Here is a 23825-nt window from a genome sequence, read left to right on the forward strand (position 1 = left end):
GTTCTCCATGCCAGACGAAGATCATCTAAAGACCTGTGATTAAACAAAATGATTATATTCTTATGCCATCACTCACCAAGTTCCAGACTTATGCATGAAATCAGAAATGAGAAGCATTTTTCAAAATATACTTAGCAGATTTATTTTTTAAGTTTCGCCATTGGCACTAAGGGTATTTGTTGCTGTCCCTCTTATTGGTGGCTTTTAGACAAAAATTGTAGCAGCGCCTCACACTCACAAAATTTTGGGCAGGCCAGATCTTTGTGTTCAGCATTCTTTGGTCACAACGGTATTTAAATAGCTGCCTGTGAGTACATCATATACTGTCTAATTCCACTACACTTTACTCTTCAACCAAAGAGTTATTTTTGTCTGTAACAACATCGAAGGCATACGCAGTAAAGTCAGCTTTTCTTACTAATTTACCAAGGACAAAACACAGTTACTCTCTGGCAACGTTTCTTTAGTTTTGTTGCTAGGCTAATGAAGCTAATGTTGATCATTTGTGAAAAAATAGTGCTCAGGGATTGGTTCTGTAGGAGCAATAATGATCAGGGTTTGGTTGTTTTAAAACAATGGTAATCAGGTATCAGTTTTTTAGGAACAATAGTCGTCTGTGATTGATTGTTTAGAAATCTATAGTGTTTAGGGATTGCTTGGTTAGGAAAAATAGTGATCAGGGATTGGTTGTTTGGAAACAGTTGGGATCAGGGGTTAGTTGTTTAAGAACATTGCCAGATTTTTGCATGCTTTTTTTAAGAACATGTCTGCCAATTAGCATCGCATGCTTCCTAATTCCACCAAACTGAACTCACGAGGAAAGAATTCTTGTACGACATTGTATTTTTGTCTGCAACAACATTCAAGTCATACATTAAAAGGGCAGCTTTAGTTGTGGAGAAACAGGGATGTGCAGTATCTGAAACAATTAAAAACTATGCCGTTAAATCAAAATATATCCACCATTAGAATATCATATTCAAAGTTTCATCTTTTCAGTCTGTTAATAGTATATAGGTCAATACTCATGCAAGTAGACAGGAACCCGGTGTTCTGTGACTGCAAATAACCCCCCGGGAGTGCTGCCAAGATGGCCGCAGAGTGGACAGCCTTTACGATAGGCACTTGGTCAAAGCTCCATAAAAATTTCCCGGGTGGTCAGTTTGAAAGGCGCTGACATAACTGGCTGCAGGAAGAGATGAGCTGCATGCACATTTCAGTGGTATTAAAGCGCTCTGATGCTTTTCAGCATTCGCCTGGAGGACCTCTTCACACATTCAGAGCTTCAAATTTTTATATTAGGTAGTGACAGGTCTTCAGAAAAATAGAGCCAGAAAAGGGACAGAGTGTGAGATGGCCTGTTTGGATGGAGATTTCTGAGTGGAACTGAGCTAAAGTGATTTGAGGGGGAGTGAGAACATGACAATAGGCAGGTTTGTATTTTTGTATTGTAGGGATTTTGTCGTTTTAGCGCTTAAAATATGTTTGCTAGGGTGGGTGAAGGAAATGCCAATTATATGTTAGATTGTAAAATATTAGACGGAAAGACACAGAAGGTAAAGTAGACAGAACTGATAGAGGCACAGCAACAAGGATGGACACGGAAACCTTAATATTATTAAAGTTTTTCATGACTATTAATGTTGGGTCTTTTCAAGTAGAAGTATAATGCATTGTTTGGACTTTAGATGTAAAAAATGAAAAGAAAAAAAAGACAACTTACATTGCAGTCTGCTTGGAATTTCCATGAAAACCTTATTTATTTATTTATTTATTTATTTATTTATTTAAATTAATATATATATTTTTTTTCATTTGTTTTCATTCATTCATTTTCTACCGCTTATCCGAACTATCTCGGGTCACAGGGAGCCTGTGATCTCAGGCGTCATCGGGCATCAAGATAGGATACACTCTGGACGGAGTGCCAACCCATCGCAGGGCACACACACTCTCATTCACTCACGCAATCACACACTACGGACAATTTTCCAATTTTCAACCTACCATGCATGTCTTTGGACCCGGGGAGGAAACCGGAGTACCCAGAGGAAACCCCCGAGGCACGGGGAGAACATGCAAACTCCACACACACAAGGCGGAGGCGGGAATCGAACCCCCAACCCTGGAGGTGTGAGGCAAACGTGCTAACCACTAAGCCATCGTGCCCCCATTTGTTTTCATTTGTTTTCATTTGTTTTTTTTTTTGTCTCTTTATTTATTTATTTATTGTTCAAATTGGATGTGTATGTCCAGCAGTACGTTCGCCAACATATACTGTATTAGATGCACTTTTTTATTTTATTGGGCATGCATACGATACAAAATCAATATTGTAATAAATTATGTGCACATCAGCTTTTCTGGAAGTATCAGGTGTTTTATGCTTTGTAACTTTTAAACCCAGTTTTGATTGGTTTCTTTACTCGATGCGACACTACACTCGGCTCTGCGTTTGCGTATCTATGCAGTACATCGTGTATCATGAAAATGTCTTTTGTGATGTTTTTTTTTCTTTCTGTATCACTCACCTGTATATTATCCACATAAAGTCGATGGAAACTACTCACCTTTTATGTGGAAAATAGATCCATAAGAATAAATCTTATATTCCCCTGATGCACAGAATAAATCAATTGAACCTACTATTAAAGTGCCACAGAGATATATGAATGTTGTTTCATTTTCTCTGTGTTTAAATTAATTGGACAAATATTTCTTCTGAAAAAAAAAAACGTACTCAAGGAAATCTGCGAGTGGCATGGGAGTTTAGTTTATCAGACATGCTGTTTAGATTCGAGTGTTTCGGCAGTGAAGGTAAATAATGCACACAATATCCACTTCTTAGGAAATGTGATCAGCAGGCAGAAAGCTTTCAGTCCCAGGAAGACGTAGTGAGGCTCTCGAGCTAGAACAGGAGGCTACACTGTACACACTATCTGTGCAGAGCCATGCAGCTTTTAATTCCCCCCTTTATCAAGCAAACGGTGTTCGGTATGGGCACTCGTCCCGAAGAGTCCCTTTGTTGTTGGAGTAAGCAGGATTTTTTGGGGGGCCTAAGCACAATTCCAGAACTATTTAATATGTTATCAGTGCACAGAATCAAATTACCTCCCTCACTAATGGCTCTCGGAGAGCCGGTGACCTCGAGCCAGAGACACTAACCAGCGCTCATGGCTGATTGCATGGGCTGATAGAGATGAGGAAAGTAGACGCTTTATGCTGCGATGCATTGTGTTTACACACCGCCTCACTCGATGGTGCAGTGTCATTACCCCTGGACCGAGCGGCTTCTGCTGGCCGTGAAAGACGCACTAGCTTCCCTGTATTCAAAGGAGCTGTCATCTTTCATACACATTACCTTTACTCTCGGGAGCCAGACTCCATGTTTAGCCATGCTGAATAGTCAGAGGCATTGGTTTGGTGAGATAAGGCACTGGATTTAAATATCAACCATAGAAATATGTGAGACAAAAGAAAGCCCAGCGTTCATTCGTCACATTTGGACACGCATTAGATACAGCAGGTAAATGATATTAGAAGGCATCAGTGTCCAGCTCATGTAACTGTACCGGCGGCACAATGTTTTATGTGATGTGGTTCAGTTCATACCACAGAGCACAGGTGTAATGTGTGTAACATTAGATAGAATGAGAAAGTACGGCACATTAAAAAACTATTTCTTGTATATTACAGTATGTGATCACTGTGTGTTGTTGTGTTTGAGTGCGGTTAATGTGCTGCTAGTTGTGTAGGTGGAGATTTATAATGAATTGTAAGATTCGGTGCAATTATTCTTGGCACACAATGTTAAAAACCAAAGAAATTTTAAAAGGCACATATAAATGCAGTGTGTTTGGATTTGTTTTGATACTGTAGTATCGTTCAAGCACATTTGACAGCGGCTTTCCTCATTTTTTGATAGTTTTGTTTCTTTTTTGTTTTGTTTTGGGAATTTTTTTTGTTTTGTCTAGTCTTATTTTTTATTGTATTTGTTTTTATTTGGTATTGCTTGTTTAATGTTTTTACATGTCCTGTCTAACCTTGTTTTGTCTTGTTTTGTTTTGTTTTGTCTGGCACAGTTGTTTTTTATAAACTCAAATTGTAACCAGTATGTTTTTTGTCAAATAGTTCATAATTCCACATCTGGAAATGTCTGAACACAGTTCTTTTTTGTTGTTTGTTTGTTGGTTGTTTAATTTCTTTTTTTACTAAAATGTCATTTGCTTATTTTAATCGCACTCATTATATCCAGCGCTTCTTAATTTACCACAAACTTTGCAAACAACTGAAAGTCATTTTTAATTTTTCAGCACGTGTGCTGTCCTAAGTTGGGTAACGGAACAAAATAAATATCAGAACCCTTGGTGAGAGTAGGGCAGGTTTTGTCTCTCTTATCCTGTATCATGAATATGTCTTGATTTAAATACCAAGCACAGAAGAATGTGAGACAAAATAAATCAAACTTTGGACATGCATTAGATACAGCAGGTAAATGATATTAGAAGGCATTAGTCTCCGACTCGTGTAATTGCACTGGTGGCACAGTGCTTTATGTGTCGTGGTTCAGTACCTACAGCATGTCCCAGACTAGCATGTTTGTGAAGCTCGGCTGCAGAATGACAGAGCGAGTCACGTTATCTCTTCATTGAGATTTGGACGCAACTCCATTCATCCCAGAAATTAAAGAGCGCAGCAAGCAGCAAGCCTGTTTTTTTTTGGTCCGAGCTACACAGTTGGTAGAGCCTACAATGGAATTTGCTTTGGCATTGACTCCTTTGCTCGTGATCTAACAGAGAGAGGGGGTGGGGGTGGGTGGGGGGGGGGGGGTTTGCTGGCTGGCAGAATAAAAGATGGGAACCAGTCTCCTCAATTAAAAGCTCCAGATGATTGATAGTAACGTCTTCTGCCCTTTTAATATAAACTATTCGGCAATTCATCAAAACTATTAAAGCAGAGCTGGCCTGTCTCTGGAAAGCATACACAAATAATAGATTATCCCTGAAACTGAAGAAGCAGTATGCCAATATCAAATATTAATTTTGCGTTCGGATAGAAATATGGTGTCTTTTACTGTGTGTATGTGAGTGTGTGTGTGGCACATGTGTGTTTAAATAAAAACGGGTTGGGGAGGACGAACCAATGAACGCAGCACGGCTGTGTATTCGAGGATGCGTTATAAATACAGTTGACAGAGAAGCCAGGCAAAGTTAATAGACATACTGAAATGATCAAACATACTGAAATATATAATGGCCTATTTCCCACTGTATAATTTTCCACTAGTCACCAGTACGGGTTTATTGAGCTTCAGTCTGCTGATGGAAGACACACAGTTTGATCAAATCCCATGCACGAGTGATTCTTAAGCAGGAGGAGAAGCTTCATGGTGATTCACTGGGTTTATTGACTAGAGTGAAAAAAGGAAGAATGGCGCTAACTCCTTCTTCTCCCATTCAATAGCAGGTCAGGAGGCTGCAGCGCGTGTGATAAAGGCAAACACGGGTGTTCCTCCGCAGAGAACCCGTCGGCAGGTTCTGCTGGGTTTTTTTTCCCCGTCAGTTTTCATCTGTTGCTTCCATTCCCCATATGACACCTCCTATTTTTCTGATGAGTCGAAAACAGGCGAAATGCTAATACCGCAAGTATTAATTGCACCTCTTGAGGCATAAAAAAGCCAAGCTATTCATTGCACTATGTAAGTTAACTATTCAAGGCTAGATGCATAACACAGGAGTATTGATTCGAGCTGCTCCGTGGGACCTTAATCAAATCGGAGCTCTGTTTAGCAGTCAGGTCTATTGTGCTGTGCCGGGTTTGTGTTCTGAAACACACACCACTTTAGCTGATTTATAGCTATCGCACCCGTCCTGTCGAAACACCTGTACAGCTCGGCGAGCACCATTTTTCATGCACGGTATGCAAACATCGGAGGCGGAGGGTCGAGTAACGCTGAGAGATGAAAAGGCGCCCGCGCGACATCAGCCAAGAGCATACAAGGGCTCCAGGACAGCTGGCTCCGGGGTCACGTGGTGGATCTGCGGACTGGTGCAGAGTCTGCTCAAGACACCCAGAGGACCCAATTGAGCCCTGCAGCCATACACACTTCCCACTCACCCTGCTGAGCACATGGCTCTTGGCTCGCATTCCCACAAAGGCTTGAAGGAGGTTGATACAGGGTAAGCCACTGATTCCTGCATGAGCCAGCAAGCCATTCACCCTGCCAACATGACACAGCATTGGTGTCTGCACACGCTATTCAACGTCACCGGTCCTGATTTTTTCATGTTTAGCGCACATCCAAACTCCTACGTGTCATGTGCGTTATGCAACAGAGCGCAGCCGAGCCGATCGTGCTTAATGATTTAGAGAGATGTGCGTTTTGAAGCAAAAGCACTGACCTTAAAGGAGCGACCATCTGCTCCTCATTAATTCTACCTGTCCCAAGGGAAGGACGTGGATCTCAGGAAAGGTTCCACATGCTGCCTTTCTGCTCTCCGCTTTCATTTCCAGTCTTCTCGACCATAAAAACCAAACACGAATTTCATTTAAATTCATATCCTGTGAGCAGGGGTGGCAGTAGTGTACACAGGGCTTGTGTTTAATTTGACGACTTCTTGCTTTAACTGGGGGGCAGAAAAAAATATGCCGTGCCATTTTTCTGTGGCTCTCTCTTATCAAACCATTGAAAGTGCTCCCAGTGTCAGTTATGTGGTCAGCTTGTGTTTATTCACAGAATGCAAATCCGTGTTGCCAAGACTTTCCTGAAGCAGGCGTCGTATTGGTATTCTAGCAGAAGCAGCGTGCAGCGGAGAGTAACTATGCAGATATTTTCGAGGCTCGGCCTTGAACATGACCTCCTTTTTCCCCCCGTTTCGTTTTAACCAAGCCACGGCTGTCTACTTCAAGTGTTTACGAGAGCAGGCACTCTTAACGCATATGTGTTTTTCTTTATGATAACGCTGTGGTATGCTTTGAATCTTGTTTAGGTTAAATTACACAAGACAAATTAGCTTTGACAAGAAAAAACAAAATCACTGGCTGATGTATGAGGTTAGCTTGGTTGGGATTTGTTTGTTGCTTGTGTGCTACCTGGCGATACTCGACGTGATCTTTGCTCCACTGCACATCGATATCAGACACAATGCCTTGCACGTGCACACCTTGATGAATGTTCAAAATGTAATTTCAAGTAAGGCTGCTTTCTCCATGTGGCACCAGTGGTGTAAATATTTGAAGACAGTTTTGCAGTGTAGCTCGTATCTGACTTTGTTCATATTATAGCCAGTGCTGGTGAATGATGTTGATTTATCATGGTCCATTTTTGTCAGTGACCTTCTATTCATCAGCGTTTCTCTCCTGCCTCTTTGGAACCACTCAGTTCTGACAGATCAATAAATGCATTGACCGTAAATTAAGCCCCGGTATAGCAATATGCATCATCTTGGCACTCACACCCCGTGCAGTGGGACTGAAGGAGAAGAATGTGACTTTGCTTTTTTTTTTCCTTCTCTCTCTCTCTCTCTCTCTCTCTCTCTCTCTCTCTCTCTCTCTCTCTCTCTCTCTCTCTCTCTCTCTCTCTCTCTCTTTGTCTCTCTCTCTTTCTCTCATAGGCCAGAGGTGATATAGAAGCTCTTCATGCCCTCTAACTAGCTCTTTCAGCTTCTTTGCTCTGTGCTGGCTGCTGTTTATTATCAGAACGTCAGAGAATTTAAATTCCTCTCGGAAGGGTGATATTAAAAATACCCTTGGCTTTTGTCTTCAAAGTAGTACAGGACTAAGGCTTTGAAGATGAGAAACACTGGCTGAGCGCAGAACTGAAAAGAAGGAAAAAAGGGGCTTCGTTATTATTTCCTTTTCTTTTGTGAAATCTATCAGGACCCATCGTTTTAACTCGAAAGAATCTGCTTGTTTTGCCTGGATATACAGACTCACCAAGCTGCACTGGTTAATAATTAGCTAATGTTAGCTGGCTTGAGTAGTGTAATTGTAAAATTAGCGAGAGGAGCTACTAGGACTGAGATATATACATTGGGGATTTCGCAGGCATTATGATGTAGCTGTATATTACTACAGCTACAGTTTTCCACTCCATGATTTTGCCCAGCTTTACACTGTTCATTTATTTTTGTATACACAGTTTATTTAAAGGCTTTTTTTTCCCCCAATAGTGAATCCCAGATCCTCCATCACAGTTTATGAATATACATTATGGTCTAAAAAAAAAGAAAGATATATTTGCTGCAAGGAACTTGGTCAATTTAGAATGCTTGAAGCTTAATCAGGTATATGTTTTTTTTATGTTTTTTTTTTTGGAATTTAAGATATAGATTTTTTTTCTTGTTTTCATAATATGCAGGTTTTTTTTTTTAAGGGAGAAAATGGTATAAACAAAGAAGACACGAGTCCAGACTTTAAATTGGCTATGTTGTGTCTCACTACATGTAAGGGAAAGACTCCAAGTCCCCATTAAATGATTGATCATCCCATTTTTGCTGAGAGACGGAAGACCTGTTGTCTGCTGGAAACAGACACACCAGGTTGCATTAAATTAGGAAAGTCAATGCGAATTTGAATTTCAAATAATCCCCCGCTAAAAAGTTGGCTCTTTATTTTGCCCATAATGTAAAATGGAGGATTAGCCTGGCTGAAACAGGATCTAGAGATGGCAGACACACAGAAAGCTGCTGAATACCCCAAATTTAGCATTTTTTTCATGCTGGGGAGACTACAAATCGTCTCTGGGTCTGGCAGTCACTAAGTTCAAATACTGATAAATACATCCTTGTTGTGAACCTGAAACCGTCACTAGTTTTCACCAGGGAGCATGCTCTGAGTGGAGCTGTAGGCCACTGTAGCCATTCAAGCGCTAATAGCCCAATTACATAAACCCGCTGCGGCTTTGCCGTGTAGAGCGAGCGCATCTTTCTCTTTCCCTGAAGCTCTCCACTGTATTTTAATGTCACGCACAACACCATAAGTCTATTTACTAAGTGTGCCATGCGCTAAGGGCCCCTTCATAGGAGCACAGAGAGGACGTTTGCTCAATGAGGGCTTGCCATTTTAAGCTATCATTTAATAATACACAGTTCATAGGGAATTTACGGTGCTGGTTGATGTTGTGACCTATGAAGGTGTACACATAATTCCCAAACATTCATTCCAACTGACCTCCGTGGTAGCAAAGCTATTTTGGCCTAAATGTTCTACAGCCTGAAATATCAACAGCCTTTTCAGAGCTTACCTTCAACTAGGTGACACTAGCTGATCTTTTGACCTCAGCTTGGACACTAAAGCCGTATGTGTGAGGGAAACCAAACGCCTTGAATCACAGTGCTTTTGAATTCTTGAATCTGATTGTTCAGAAGGTTTTGACTTTTTTCTTTAACAGCAGCTCTGACACTATGGCAAGTCCCATGTTCATGTGCTCATTTAAATACGTTACTGTTTCTATAGAAACAGCTAATTCACAGGGATTTGTTTTGCAGTTGTTTCAGATAATTCACTGATTTTCTTTAAAAAAAAATGTAATCACTGGCCTTATCACACCACTCCATCATTAATCATTTTCCTATAACATCCCACTCCACAATAAGCTTTAAACAACCTTTAAAACTTTTTTAAAGGTTGCTTTAATTATGTGAAGAGTAATTCATGTCTGTATTAGAAAACGAGTCAGCCCATATTTATACTGTCAAACAAACTTCTTTTCTTTAGCTATTACAGCTTGTAATGAATTTCAATTTGAAGTAAGACTGGAGCAGAGAGGAGTAAGGGCTTCGCTTGAGGGTCCAGAAGTTGGTAGTGTTGGTAGTACTAGATCCTTAACTACTTCCTTATCAATACCATAAACAACCCTAATACAGCTTCCTAGACTATTTCACCCTCTTAACTTAGTAAGTCAGCTTCCTTAGTAAGCCAGCATCCACGGAGAGTGTGTCTATATTTTTTTCTGTCTAGCGAAATCGAATATTGAGGTCCAGTGTGTTTGTGGTCTACTGTTTCTGACCCAGACAATTTCCAGAAGTTTCATACAAGGTACTTACATTAATAGGACTCAAAGTTCTGTGGCTCTCAGCCCAGTATGAGGCCCGCCTACTTGGCACTGATCACTCAAGGACAAGAGGCTTGGCCTGTAATAAGGTCCATGTCCATCGTCTTCCTGTGTGTCTGCAGCATGTCTTAATCAGCCATAACCTGTCAGGAGCTCAGCTAAAAGTCTTTAGCATGTGGTGATATCTTCTTGTCCGAGACTCACTCTGTTGACACGATGGACTCAAACTCGGCATCCGCCGTTGTTTTTGGCACTCAGGTTCAGGAATGAATTGCAGCATGTCAGAATTGCACTGCAATGTCAAGGCCACCGTCAGCCTCCCAGCCACCCACACGAGGTCTGATTCCATCAGCCTTTCTCCAGCTCTGATGCTTAGATCATAGAAAACACTAGCTGTGTGTGTGTGTGTGTGTGTGTGTGTGCGTGCAGAGAGAAAAAAGATAAAGTTAATATGATACTAAGAATATAACCGAATGCATTAAAATGTAATGTATCCACTGACAAGAGCAATTCAAAAAATCTTGACCAGTCAGTGGATTACTGCCTAACTGATTCTTATCCATTCAGATAAATCCAAAGATAATTGGCCAGCCACTAAGAAAACCTGTAACACAATTAGGAATACAAAACAGCAGTGTAATTTACCAGTGAGTCAATACTAACAGTGCCATTGATCAGCTGTTTCCATCGCCGTCAACAGACACATCCAGCAGGACTAAACAAAAAATACAAATAAACAAAACAGGACATTCATTCGTTCATTCATTTTCTACTGCTTATCCGAACTACCTCGGGTCACGGGGAGCCTGTGCCTATCTCAGGTGTCATCGGGCATCAAGGTAGGATACACCTTGGACGGAGTGCCAACCCATCGCAGGGCACACACACACACACTCTCATTCACTCACGCAATCACACACTACGGACAATTTTCCAGAGATGCCAATCAACCTACCATGCATGTCTTTGGACTGGGGGAGGAAACTGGAGTACCCGGAGAAAACCCCCGAGGCACGGGGAGAACATGCAAACTCCACACACACAAGGCGGAGGCGGGAATCGAACCCCCAACCCTGGAGGTGTGAGGCGAACGTGCTAACCACTAAGCCACCGTACCCCCCACAAAACAGGACATTCCTGTCTTATTCTATTATTCTAGTCTTCAGTTGTCCAGTTTGGAGGCACGTTTGGGACCGTAGCTTCAGATCACTGTTTCTAACCAACAGGAATGTTTTGAGTGTTTGTCGTGAGATGCCTTCCTGCTCACCATGGTTGTAAACAGTGGTTATCTGAGATGCTGTCAGCAAGAACCATTCTCACTCTCTAATCAACAAGGCATTATGACCTGCAGACCGACCAGTCCCTAGATCTTATTTTGTTTGTTTCTTACACAACTCTGTGTGAAACCTGGTGTATTGTACATAATAATCCCAGGAGATTAGTAGTATTGGCATATACTGTAACAGCATTGTTGCCAAAGTGAAAGTCACATCTGAGATAACATTCTTAATGCTTAAAGTAAACACTAACTGGAGCACTTAACCTGTACCTGCTTGGTATTATACTTTGTGCTGCTGCCACACAATTGGATCATTTTAACACACTTTGGGACTCTATCACAGTTCACCATGCACACACACACACACACACACACACACACACACACACACACTCACACTCATTCACATCTGGGGCAAATCTGTAGAAATCTGTAGCACAAACCACCTTTTTGTGCTCAGATCAGATCAGAGTCAACTGTAGATTTATTTCTCAAAAAATTGTAGGCTTTTTTTCTAAAGGCATAGTAGGCCCTAAGGGTTCTCCTCTGGATATAGAGCAGGGGAACTTGTGAAATATGTACAACCCACTACAAGCTACAACATTATAGTTCTCTGGATTCTTTAGTTTAAAGAATCAGATTTTAGTTAATAAAAATAATACAAATGTGTGTAAAAGATAAATTATGCAGAGTTTCCTGCTATATATTTATAGCTAGATGGGGAATTTGCACCTTGTCTGTCCTTTTCTTTTCTCAGCTGTTAAAGAACCTCGGTCACAACATCCTGTCGCCGACTTCACACGCTCCTTCCTTCACTGAGATGGCGAGCAAATAGAGCTGCTTTGCAGCAGATGTCGCTTTTCCTTTTGAAGTGCTCTCGGCTTTGCTGTCAGAAGCTAAGGCTGATTGATAGCTGTGATACCCGTTGATAGAAGTGTTTGCCAGTGTATGCAAGATAATGTGCACTCTGCACATGTGTATTACTCTTAGGGCTTGGTGGGTGTTCACAGATTTAAAAAAAAAAAAAAAAGCTGAAAATTAGAATTCCAATGTTGATTATAAACTGTTTACACTTTTCCGCGGAACTAGGTAGCAGGTGGCTGGGACAGGTGTCTAAAGGAGGCTCAGCTGAAAGACATTGAAATTGGAAACAAATTAGAGGAAGCGTTTTGTGGGAGGGAGGTTTCCGGTGATTGGTGTCAGGGGTGATGGATGTTACTAGCTTGGGATGCAGTGACTAGGCTGAGTGGCCAAAGAGCCCAGGTGCTGAGGAGGGGGTGCAAAGGAAGTCGAAAGAAAAGAAAAGAGGAAAAAAGAACATTCGTAACTGCAGGACAAAGCTGTCAGGACTCCACAATACAGCCTTGCAGTACGCCTCAAATGCACATAGACTGGAAACTCTGAAGTAAGTCTTATACGGCCGAGAAATCTTTGTTCTCCACGTCAGCGTGACCTTTATAGGACAAACGACTCACAGTGTGTCGGGTGTGTGTCCGCTCCAGATAAAAAGAGGTGACATTAGAAAAGATGATCTCTGCTCTCTGTACTGATTTGTGCAGAGTAAAAAAAGACAAGTTTTCTTTTTCCATTTCTCTTTTTTATTCCTCAACACTGTGTGTTGAGCGGGAGAGTGAAATGAGGAGAAATGACACTTCAGAGGTGGGTTATGTACACAATCTCCAGCATTGTCAAAAAATGACACCTCATCAGCTCCTTAAGACTTATACCACCAGATTTTCTCTGTCTAGCATCTAGCATACCTCTGGATTGCACAGATTCTCACAAGCCCAAGCCAAAATCAAATCCATATGGCTTACTGCGGTGTCCATAGAAATCCTGTGCAAGCTTCAGAGTAGTGCTGGCACTCGAATGCCATAATCGGACTTCCTTCCAAGCCAAAACAATAAAGTCTGGAATGACTCCAGTTTTATCACAGCTTCTTATCTTAATACCTTTGTAAAGAGTTGTTGCCTTAACTCCAGACCTGTTTGTTTAGCGTTCACTTTCCCCAGTAATCCATTTCTAAATTCTGAAACCCTTTTCAATTGAGACATCACCAAGCTTTTCTCTCACCTCGCATTTCCCCTGGGTTATTTTCTTCCTTTCTGTTCTCCTTTTTTTTTTGTTTTCTTTTGTTTTGGCTGGCATACATATGACAGGCCATGGAAATAGGATTGAGCATTAAATTGAATTAACGGATGGGCGTGATGTGCCAGTATGGCAGGTGCACGCAGTCATGTCTGTGTGGACACCATTGATTGGTGGCAGCTGTGAATGCTGATTTGCACCCTGAGACAACGTCTAAATAGAGGAGCATCCGCCCATGGCGTTTTTGTCGTGAATAAGGACCTTATGTGGTCCAAAATGGGTATCAGACCACAGCTCGTGTTATTTCATTTGACAACACGGATAAGCCATCGTGGGTTTGTGGAGACAAGCAAACAAACCACTCTCAATATCACTTTGTTTGGCAGTGCCACTTGTCAACATTGGCACACACGCCTGCCAGCACTTTAAATGTAAACTGTAGGGTTTTTTTTCCCCTTCTAGAACAAATGCACCAGCAATAGCTTACTCCAGTGGTGCAAAACAAACAGCCTATTCTGTCAGAGCGGACAAGGCTGGCATAAGAATGGCACATTTACCACAGTATAAATGTCCTGCAGCGCTAGCTATGTAATCCACATCTTATGTCTATATTCTACACTTGCTTTAGGTATGAGCCAGTCCACACATCATTATTCAGCCTTTACTGGCATGCATTACGTTCCCTTGCGCACCTCGATCCATTTTTTGTTTTTCAAATCAACAGCCACTTTTTTTTGCCTTAGTTTCCATGTAGAAATGGAGTGTTTATAGAAGTTCAATTTCGTGAGTGCTTTTCCAGGTCTGGGGGTGCTTATTCTAGAAGATTCTGCACTATATAATAGCAGCGAAGCAGCACTTCAGATGGAACTGCCAAACACGTACAATCAGTCCTCAGCCTGAAATGAGGTGGTGTGAAGTGGCGGCACTGTTTGTTCACACGACTGGTTGAGTCTTGAGAGCAGAATATTTGCCTTTTTTTTTTTTTTTTTTTTTTGTCCCTGCCCGATTTTTTCAGCATGGCTTTCCATCTAAATTACATCCACTCACAGTTCATCATGCCATACTCCTGATTCCATCTAAGAGCTCCAGTGAAGCTGTAACCTTTTCTACATAATCCGTCCTTTTGTAGCTTAATGTCAGTAGATTAATTGAGGTTTAAATCCAGAGTTGACAATTAATACATGTCACTTCACCTGCTTTCTTTCGTCGTGGTCGGCAGGGGTGCAGATTCATGGAAACCCTTTCTCAGCTTTTGCTGTGCCATTTTCATCATTGTCCGTTTTTTTCCTGTTTTTTTCTTCCTGTTTCTCTTATTTATTAAGTCAAGATATAATCTCACCTTTTTCTGTTTCACTCTGTGACTCACACATACACACACACACACACACACACACACACACACACACACACAGAGCATACCCCTAGCCTCCACCAAACCCCTAGCCTTTGAGGTAAATGTGTTTTAGTCCTGAGTGCAGCAAGGGGAGATGAAGACAGCCTGGTCTAGTGATGAATGAAACCTCATGTAAGAGCAGCTGCCCCATTTCCAACAAAATACTGTCACATACAGACAGAGAAGAAGAGAAGGAGGATGGTGCGTCTGAGTCGCATCACTAAAGAAAGAACTCATGCATGTGAAATCTTCACAAGTCCTCATAGTTCACATGCACGTGGAAGGAACATTGTCTTGAATTGTGTAACATCACCCAAAAAACCCTTTTCAAGCTCTGGGTTTAAAGCCATGGATCTTTTATGGTTTCTAGTCGCTTTCGATAATAGTTTGGTGCCACACTCTCATACATATATGCAGATAATTGGTGTACATTAAGTATTTATGGCTGTTCTCTGTGACAGCGCCAACGTCCCCTCATTCTCCCTTTCATACACTTGCTCGGCTGTAATGTCCCCACAGAGATCGAAACTGATTCATTTATGTAAGAGTTACAACAGAGTCAGAAAGCAGACTGTCGGCCCATCTGTGGCACCGACTCCAGGGATGAAATAAATGTCTCTGCCTCTCGCCAATAACGACCTGCCTTTATACTCCAATTAAACGCAGGACAATGAAAATGTATTCACGGATGTTTACAAATCAGTCAAGCAAGTCACCCTGCCTCTGCTTTCTCTCCTTCGTGTGTTAAAATAGAACAAGCCATACCATATTTTAAAAAATATGGAGAAATTAGGCGAGGCCATTATCACTTTTCCGGCTGCCAGGTTTTCTGGGAGGCTATTCAGGGACTCTTGAGCTGCAGTGTGTGTAAAATGTAGCAAATGAATGTACCTTTCTTTTTGTCAGGTTGCGGTGGGAAAAAGAACTCGCTCTGCTGCCGGGCTCTGTGTGTGTGTGTGTGTGAGCGTGCGTACGCGCGTGTGTGTGTGTGATTTGCCTTGTCAGATACAGTACAAACTTACTCTCTCTCCTTCATTTCATCCTGCCTCTCTTCATCCCAGTGTACAGCAGTGCACACATTCTGGCTGACTGCATCACTTGTTCCTGCTCATGCATTCTCTGCAGATTTAATTACACGCCTTTCTGGATTCATATAAAAAAAGTGTGTGTGTGAGAGAGAGAGAGATAGAGATGAAGCTGAGAGAGAGAAAGAGGTTGCGTCCAAGCGGATCCCTAGAGCCGCGTATTTATGTTGGGTGGAAAATAAGTCCGCTGGAGTGTTTCTGTAATGACACGCTACTGTATAATGATCTGCACTGACCTCCCAAATGAGGGGATTAAGCCAGGGAAGTGTGGAGCACGAAATAATGGGCACAAGGAGCAGCATGGTTCTCTAACACGCACTTCCACCTGCCAGGGTACTAACAGGCCACAAGAAATAACCTGGGATCTTTTCATGCCCCATGACGACTTCTTTGTAAGAGGTGCCAGGGTGTTAAGCGATGAATGAATAGATAACCTGTTCTAAATGTACAGATATGAATTTTTGATTATTTTTTTTTTAGCTTGCCAGAAAGGTTCTGAAAAGATTTAAAAAATGTGTGAATGAGTGGTAAGATATGAAACTTGCAAAACAAAGCCATGTTCATTAACATTATTGTGTGGCACTGCACGATACATTTACAGAGTTTGTTTATTCATCCTTAATATCTTCCTGGTCAGGGTTTTATTGGCTTGCATTAGGCTACAGGTTGATTTATGTTTTGCGAAAAAAGATCTAACCAGATTGATAAGAAAATATCACAGGAAGGTACAAAAAATAGAACGACGTAGCTGAGGTTGAGGAACTGTCTGTGTCCACTGCTATCAGTGCTACTGTGGTAGGGTTAAAAAAATGTTCTTGTTTAGCCCACACTCACTTTGAGATTAAATCTGCATTTGGATATTGAGCGCACTAAAGCAGATACTGATACGCAGTAATGTTGCATTACACCCCTACATGGTGCCACTGTGCTGCCGCGTATGGGATTCACACGTGCACACAATCACAGAGACGCGAGTTCAAGCCTGACTTGCTTTACGCTCCGTTCAGCAGGTGGTGGCAGCTCCTGTCACAGAGAGGGTTTATTGTTTGGGTTCAGCAGTTTCTCCTCCATATCAAAGAGAAGAGAGTCTCAATATAGTCGCAGTGTTACTAAAACCTGTTGTTGATGTGTTCATCCAGCAAATAAAACGCAACCACCTCTGCATGCGATTCCTTCTTCGCCATCGTCTTCTTTTTCTTTTTTTTTTATTCTTGTTGTGATGCCGTTCCATCAGCCGTATGATGGGAACACTTGGAAGTCTCGTTTTTGTTTGCATCAGTACGTGCAGGTGAGGCAATGTCAGATAGGGAACTACTGTGCCATGTCAGAAACATCATTCATTCCACTGCACCGTAAAAAAAAGGGAGGGTGAAAGCGTGTTGAGTGTCAGAGGGAGAGGCTTGTCATATCTGTCAGCAATGAGAACACAGGCTGAAGGTTGGAGCTGCTATCTCAGGAGCAAATATGTAGCCAATGGCAGAATAGGAGCCTCTCTCTCAATCTCTCTCTCTCTCTCTCTCTCTCTCTCTCACTGGCTGATCCTGGGGATTAAAGCGTCCGTCTCTCTAGCCCCTGTAATGGCATTAGAAGATTGGATATGTTTTAGTATTCCATCAAAGAACATCTGATATGAGGGGCAGGCTGATTTAATTAAGTAAAAAGCAAGGCCTGAGAGTGAAAGCAATAGAGGGCGGTGGAGGGTGGAGGGTGGAAACGGGAGTCGGCTGCATCGTGTAGACGCTCTGCAACCAAGCATGGCCATTTCTCCTCTCAATTCCATGGGAATGTTTGGACAAAATTAATCTCATCCAAACCTCTTGACAATGCATTGATGAATAGATTCAGATGCCTCCAGAAAGGACACAGGGCTTGTGATTTTTTTTTTTTACCATGTGGGAGAGTCTGAATGATGTTGGAAATGACCTCGCAGTTCTTTCTCGCCTTCCTGCCTCTGCACCGTGCAATCTCTGTTTCAATTCCCACAGAACGGAAAAGTTAACCTTAAACTTGTCCTCTTCCGATTTTATTTTTTTAATACAAAAATATGTTCAAGGGGCTGTTAATTATTTATATATATTTTTTTCAATTATAACCCCACCTCCTTCACCAAGCTGACCTTTTCATTTGCTATAATAGCCAGAAAATGTTTTGCTTGACACAAAGCTTACAAGAGTGGGCTCTTCATGGTCTCTGCTGGGTCTATTGTTCAGAGCTCTATATTGATTTTGCACTGAATGTAGCGTGTTTTCGTGAAAGCTCAAGGACACTTATTTAAAATATGTGACTGACATTCCATTTAAAATCTTTTTTCCCTCTTCTACCCTGAATGATTGTGCGAGGTCTTTTTAAAAAATGTCCTCAGTGGTTTGAGCATGTATTTAGTGTTAAGCTTTCATAATTATAAAATAGCTCCTTCTCTGGTCACATAGACATAAAGTGATTTTCTAGTGAGCATGTTATCATTTTTGTTAAAAGATTCATGATGTCAACAAATTTGTAATGTGTTCAAATAATACATTAGCTTAGTCAATATGCTGTTAAGTATTATAAGTGCTTGTGAGGTGGGCAAACAGCAAAAACAGTTGTTCCTAACATAATATATATGTATAGGCTGTTGATTTAAGAATATAACTCAAATCAAGTACACTTGTTGAACGTAAGTGGTTGGTGTCTGCAAATCCTTTTCCAACCATGCAGTAGTTTGCAGTCCTTGTTAGCTGGAGAACCATTTTCTCTTGCTGAAAACTGCACATCATTTCAGCCTTCGGGTACTTTTTCATTTCTTGGTCCATTTATTGAATCTGAATCAAAAAGATATTGATATTTGGCTTGTGTGCCGTTTGATTCGGTATGGTTAAAAATGAGTTATTCATTCATTGGTTATTCTGTCAGCAAACGCGTAATAAAAACAGACCCAAATGCAGGATAGCGTAAAAATAAACAGGTTTATTAACTTAAAACAAACACAAAACAAAGACACCGACAAGACAAGACGTAACATAAGATGACAAGGATTCCGCACCGCCATAGTCAACCCGGCACGGCAAAATACAAATGACATTTAAACAAGGCACACGGCGAGGCAGTTGGGGGGAGCAATGCACACGGCGAGGCAGGTGGGGGGACAAGCCAAGCAGGAGGGCCGAGCCGAGCAGGAGGGCCGAGCGATGTCCACAGCCCAGAAGAAGGGCCGAGTGACGTCCACGGCCGAGCTGAAGGGCCGAGCACAACCCCCGACACACCGCGGCCAGACCCACGTCTCGAAAAATATAATATTCAAAATATAATATTCAAAATATACTCATTCATTCATTGACCAGAATTATACCAGTGTAGAAAAAAATCTGTTAGTAGCTGGTAGAAATCAGTGGTTTTATTTTGTTTGTCCGTCCACATGTCCAGAAAACATGACACTTATGTAGAACTACATTTCTGTCCTTTTGCTCGGTTTGCACCTCATGGCTCAGTTTAGCAGCGCACATCCATAAAAAATGCTGCCTGTTAAGACACATACACAAGTCATTTGGTTGTCTTTCTAAAGTTGGGTTGATTCAAAGTTAAATCACTTTCTCACTGCAGTCAAACCAAGTTCACTTGTTGTCAGACAAAGTCCACCTAACTCAGACAGTCTGGGACTAGTTGTTTTGGTTTGCATCCAGGTACGATTGCTGTGTTCTCACCTGCTATAAAACAAACCACACCCAAGAGGAAAACACCAGGATTTGATTCATATGGAATAAACACTACATAAGTATCAGCACCCTTAAAGTCCTTTTCTGAAGGCAAGACTAGGGTATAGTGAATAGTAAATGTCACCTTGATACTGGAATTGAGAATGAGATTCAGATCGGAGATCAGCTTTCTCCTTCACTAAAAGATATCTGATTGGTGAATCTCCCTTTATAATTGCTGTGTATAAATGGCTGTCATTGGCATGCTTTTGAGACTAGCATGGTTGAGTAGTTCTGTCGAGACTGTGCTGACCATTCCACACACCCCCTGCCCTTTCTATCTACTCCCCTTTGAGACAAAAAATGATTTTGCTCTCCTAACCTTTTAATTACATGAAGGTCTGGCCAGTACCATTCGAGCCCCCGTGCATATGAGGAGTTTACTGTCAACAGTCTGTCGCTAAATGACTGAATAGGTCCTGGCATGTAGATTCTGACCATCCACCAGGAAGCAAGGAAGACCTTTAGCCTTTTGAGTATTTCTGAAAAGGCCAGTTGTTTTGGCAAGTTAGCAGCCATACCATTGGCCAGCCTTCAGTGGTTTTTCATGGAATGTCACAGGCTTTCATTTTCTTGGGGAAATGAATCCCCAAGATTATTCAGAATGGTAAAAGAAGATGTGTGATGCATGTTGAATTTTAAACCGGCTGGTTTACCGGCTCAGTTTAGCTTGTGGAGAAACGGTGGCATCTCTGAATAAGTGCCCTCAAAGTGTATGAAACCTCAAAAGTCGCTTCAAAGTCAGAGACTGATGGGGTTGCAGATGCTGGAGGAGCATCTTTCTTTCCTCACCCCTCCCTCCTGTGAGGTGACTCGAGGACAGCAGGGTGAATATTCCCATCAATGAAGAGCTTATCAGAGTGTCAGCAGTGGTGTCTAATCACAGCCCAGCAGACAGACCATAAATCCCTCCCTATTATGGCTCAGGTTTACACACTTGCTCCAGTCATTGACAGTCTAAAGCAGCAACAGTGAGTAGCTGCTGCTTTACTCATTTGCAGATCAGCCAAACTTAATCCCTTCCTTTTCTCCATTACTGGGAAAAGCGAAATACAACAACAACAACAACAAGAACAACAACAACAAAAAAAAAAAAACCTGGTGAAGAGAAAAGGATGTGACCCTCTGAATTGAGATGAGATCTCTGTGAAGCCATGTGGTCTCTGTCGAACTCTTTGAAGGTCTTCAGTTTGTGATTCACTTTAGTGTTCCTTGTTCTCTTGGGAAGACACTTTTGTTTTCCCTTCTTTGTCTGTCTTGAGCTTGAATGGCAGGAGAAGCTTTTCAGAATGGTATTGATGATTAGGTTTTAATGGAGTTCACTTATCTTGTCTAATTTAACACCCACCGGCAGATTGGCATTTGAGTGCTGCTAGTTGTTACTAGAGAATTGTGTACTTTATGGAGAGATGTGCAGAGACCCTGGGAAGGGAAAGGAAAGGGAACGGGAGGGGAGGATCTCCTCCTCCTCCTCGTCTGCTGCTCCTGTGTGAGGCACACCGTACTCTCTGCTTGACCAGTGTGAATTACGTAGATGCAGCTCCTTGGACTTGACCTCATCTGAAGATTGCTGGAAGGACTCGCTAATCACCAGAGACGTCTGGTGCAAGCTTAAGCAACTTTTGCTCTCATTTATGGCTCTTGCCACCTAGGACTTTTCAAGAGGATGCACTAACAGGGGAACTTTATATAAGGTTTTAAGAGTTTAGGCTAGTTGTGATATCTTTTAATGTTGATTTATTATGCTAATGATGGTCTTGTACTCCTTTTTTGTTGTTATTCCTTCCTTTCTCTCTCAGCCTCTTTGACAGTCCCTTCTGACTATTCTTAATCAAAAGAATAATCTTAGTCTTGCAAGGGTAGTGTGGTTTTATTTCTATCTAGTGTACAGGCCTCACGCAAGCAGTCTATCTGAAGTGCTCTTAGGTTGATGGGAATGTTAAAGAGAAGCACAAGGCTTCATTAATTCAACTCATGCACACTGACCGCCAAGTTAATGCAGCTATCATTCTGGAGTAGGAAGCTCGTCTCACGTGGGGCTAACTCATGGTTAATGCATTCCTCTGGAGTGTTTAACCTTACATTGGGGGGCAGAAGTGCAAAGCAGTGACATGGCCATCTTTCAGCCTTAACAGGCCCAGTCAGGCCCCAGCAGACCTGGGTTGAAAAGCCAATGCAACATAATTCCTATGACGTGTGGCATTTACTTAACATGACCAGAGCCAGGGTAGAAGGGGACTGATTTCTAGGGTGGTCCCTGATCTCCTGTGGCTTTGAAACATTCAGTGACTATACTCAGGACTAAGTTATGAATTCTAAAAAGTTCTGCCAGTTTCTTCTTGTTATTTTTCTTCTGCTTCTTCTTCTAGCCTACACTAGCCTGTAGGCTTTTACAAATGTAACTTATATAAATCCGCAGTTCTCACACCTTATAGGTAATTTACTGAATCCTTTGTGGATCAGATTTCAACAGGCTGGGGGATCATTTCCTGTGAGCGTTCCTGTAGTCAGACAGACCTGTAACATGCACATCCATGCTTCCCATCTGAAACTGCAGCAGTCATCTTGGCCAGTGATTTAATAGGCTCTGTGTAACAAAGAGAGGAGACATTCACTGACACAGAGCTGGAGCATGAAGTTTGGCTTTGTGCTGAATAGCTGTGGCTTCCCTGTCTCCATGCATATTGCAGGAAGAATGTTAATGGATGCACCGCTAGGACGCAAATTTGGCAAAAATGCGAAGAAGGAAATTGGTTTTCTAATCAGACTCTGACTCTGAGCACAATTCATCCACTCTCTCTTTGGCTGTAAGTGCTTTTTAAAACGGTGTTGTGGATTCTAGTGCATTAGCCCTTGATTCTCAGTAGTGGCAGTGGCTGGAGAAAGGGAGAGACTGAACCCAGGTGCTGTTGACACACTGTAATTAATGAAGTTTCAGGGTTTGCCATAGTGAGAGAAAGCAGCAAATGTGTTAAAGTAATGTTCTGCAGGAGGCTTCATGCAGGGCCTGAATAATTTGTCTCCTTCAGTTTTAAAATTCATGCCTCCTGCTGTTTTATCATGTGATTACAATATGCCATGAAATCATTGGGTTTGGTATTTCTGTCTCTGATGGCAGAATGTCACAAAATGTCTTCTCTTTTCTTGTTTGGATAGCATCCCTAGTGCACCTTCTTCCCACACACTTAAAGACTGCTATAATGGATGAATAGCTCTCTGACACCTTTGCTCTGCTGGTTCAAGTGTATTTAATTGCTCAGGGGTTTTATGAGAATTTTGATCTGCTAACATTTCTCTCTCTGTGTCTCTCTCTCTCTCTCCCTTTTTTCATTGCAGGAGCAGCTCAGTATCCAGGTATGCCCTTCCTTTTTACCTCTGTGTGTTCCTTTGTCTGCATGTCCATCTGTGTCCTCCTTATCTTGTATCATGTATGTACCGTCCCTAAAAAAAAACCCCCACCATTTTCCTAAAACCTTCTTGAGTCTTTTCAGCTAGCATCCTGTCATAACCCAAATCACCCTTTCTTCAGTTTATAATTCATTCACTTCTTCTTCTTCTTCTTCCTCTTCTTCTTCTTTTTCTTCTTCTGCCGCTGCTGCTGCTGCTGCTGCTACTACTGCTTCCTTCTCAGCCTCCAGCAGTGCAGCTGCTCATTGGTTCACTCCATTTTTCACATTTGCAGACTGCTCTAACTCGGTTTCTCACCTTACAGGTCTAAGTTTAGCCCTCATGCCCCCCTCCCCTGCTGTTACATCCATTAATGTTCATCATTTGTACAGCATACATTAACATTTGTTATTTAAAGGTATCACTGGGATATTTTTATGAGGTGAATTATGTGCAAACCATGTTCAAATTTAGCGTGACTAGAATATTCCGTGATCAGTGAAATAACTTACCATAATGCCTGGTGTAAAATGTTTTCCGTTTGCTTCACACAAGGTGATTAATGACCTCAGCATATATGTAGAGATGTAGCCTTGCTGCCTCAAACAATAAGACCTAATAGGCAACCTGGCATCTTGCAGTGGTATTTCATAGGTTTCACTAGCATGCTAATGCCATATGTCAAGTCAAGAAGAAGTCAAGAAGAAGAAGCTTTTATTGTCATTTCAACCATATATTATATATATTAACCATATAATATAGCTGTTGCAGTACATAGTGAAATGAGACAACGTTTCTCCAGGATCAA

General features: G+C 41.8%; 1 protein-coding gene across 6 annotated transcripts in view; it reads left to right on the forward strand.

Moving 5' to 3' along the window:
• cadm1a (cell adhesion molecule 1a) overlaps positions 1-23825 on the forward strand; it is a 280906-nt gene that overhangs the window by 183222 nt on the left and 73859 nt on the right. For all 6 annotated transcript variants that reach the window (XM_060890347.1, XM_060890348.1, XM_060890349.1 and 3 more), the window contains exon 3: positions 22967-22984. In XM_060890347.1, coding sequence (XP_060746330.1) covers positions 22967-22984 — 18 coding nt within the window. The remainder of the gene's footprint in view (positions 1-22966; positions 22985-23825) is intronic.

This window comes from Tachysurus vachellii, chromosome 17 (assembly GCF_030014155.1).
Source record: "Tachysurus vachellii isolate PV-2020 chromosome 17, HZAU_Pvac_v1, whole genome shotgun sequence".
NCBI classification, from domain to species: Eukaryota; Metazoa; Chordata; class Actinopteri; order Siluriformes; family Bagridae; genus Tachysurus; species Tachysurus vachellii.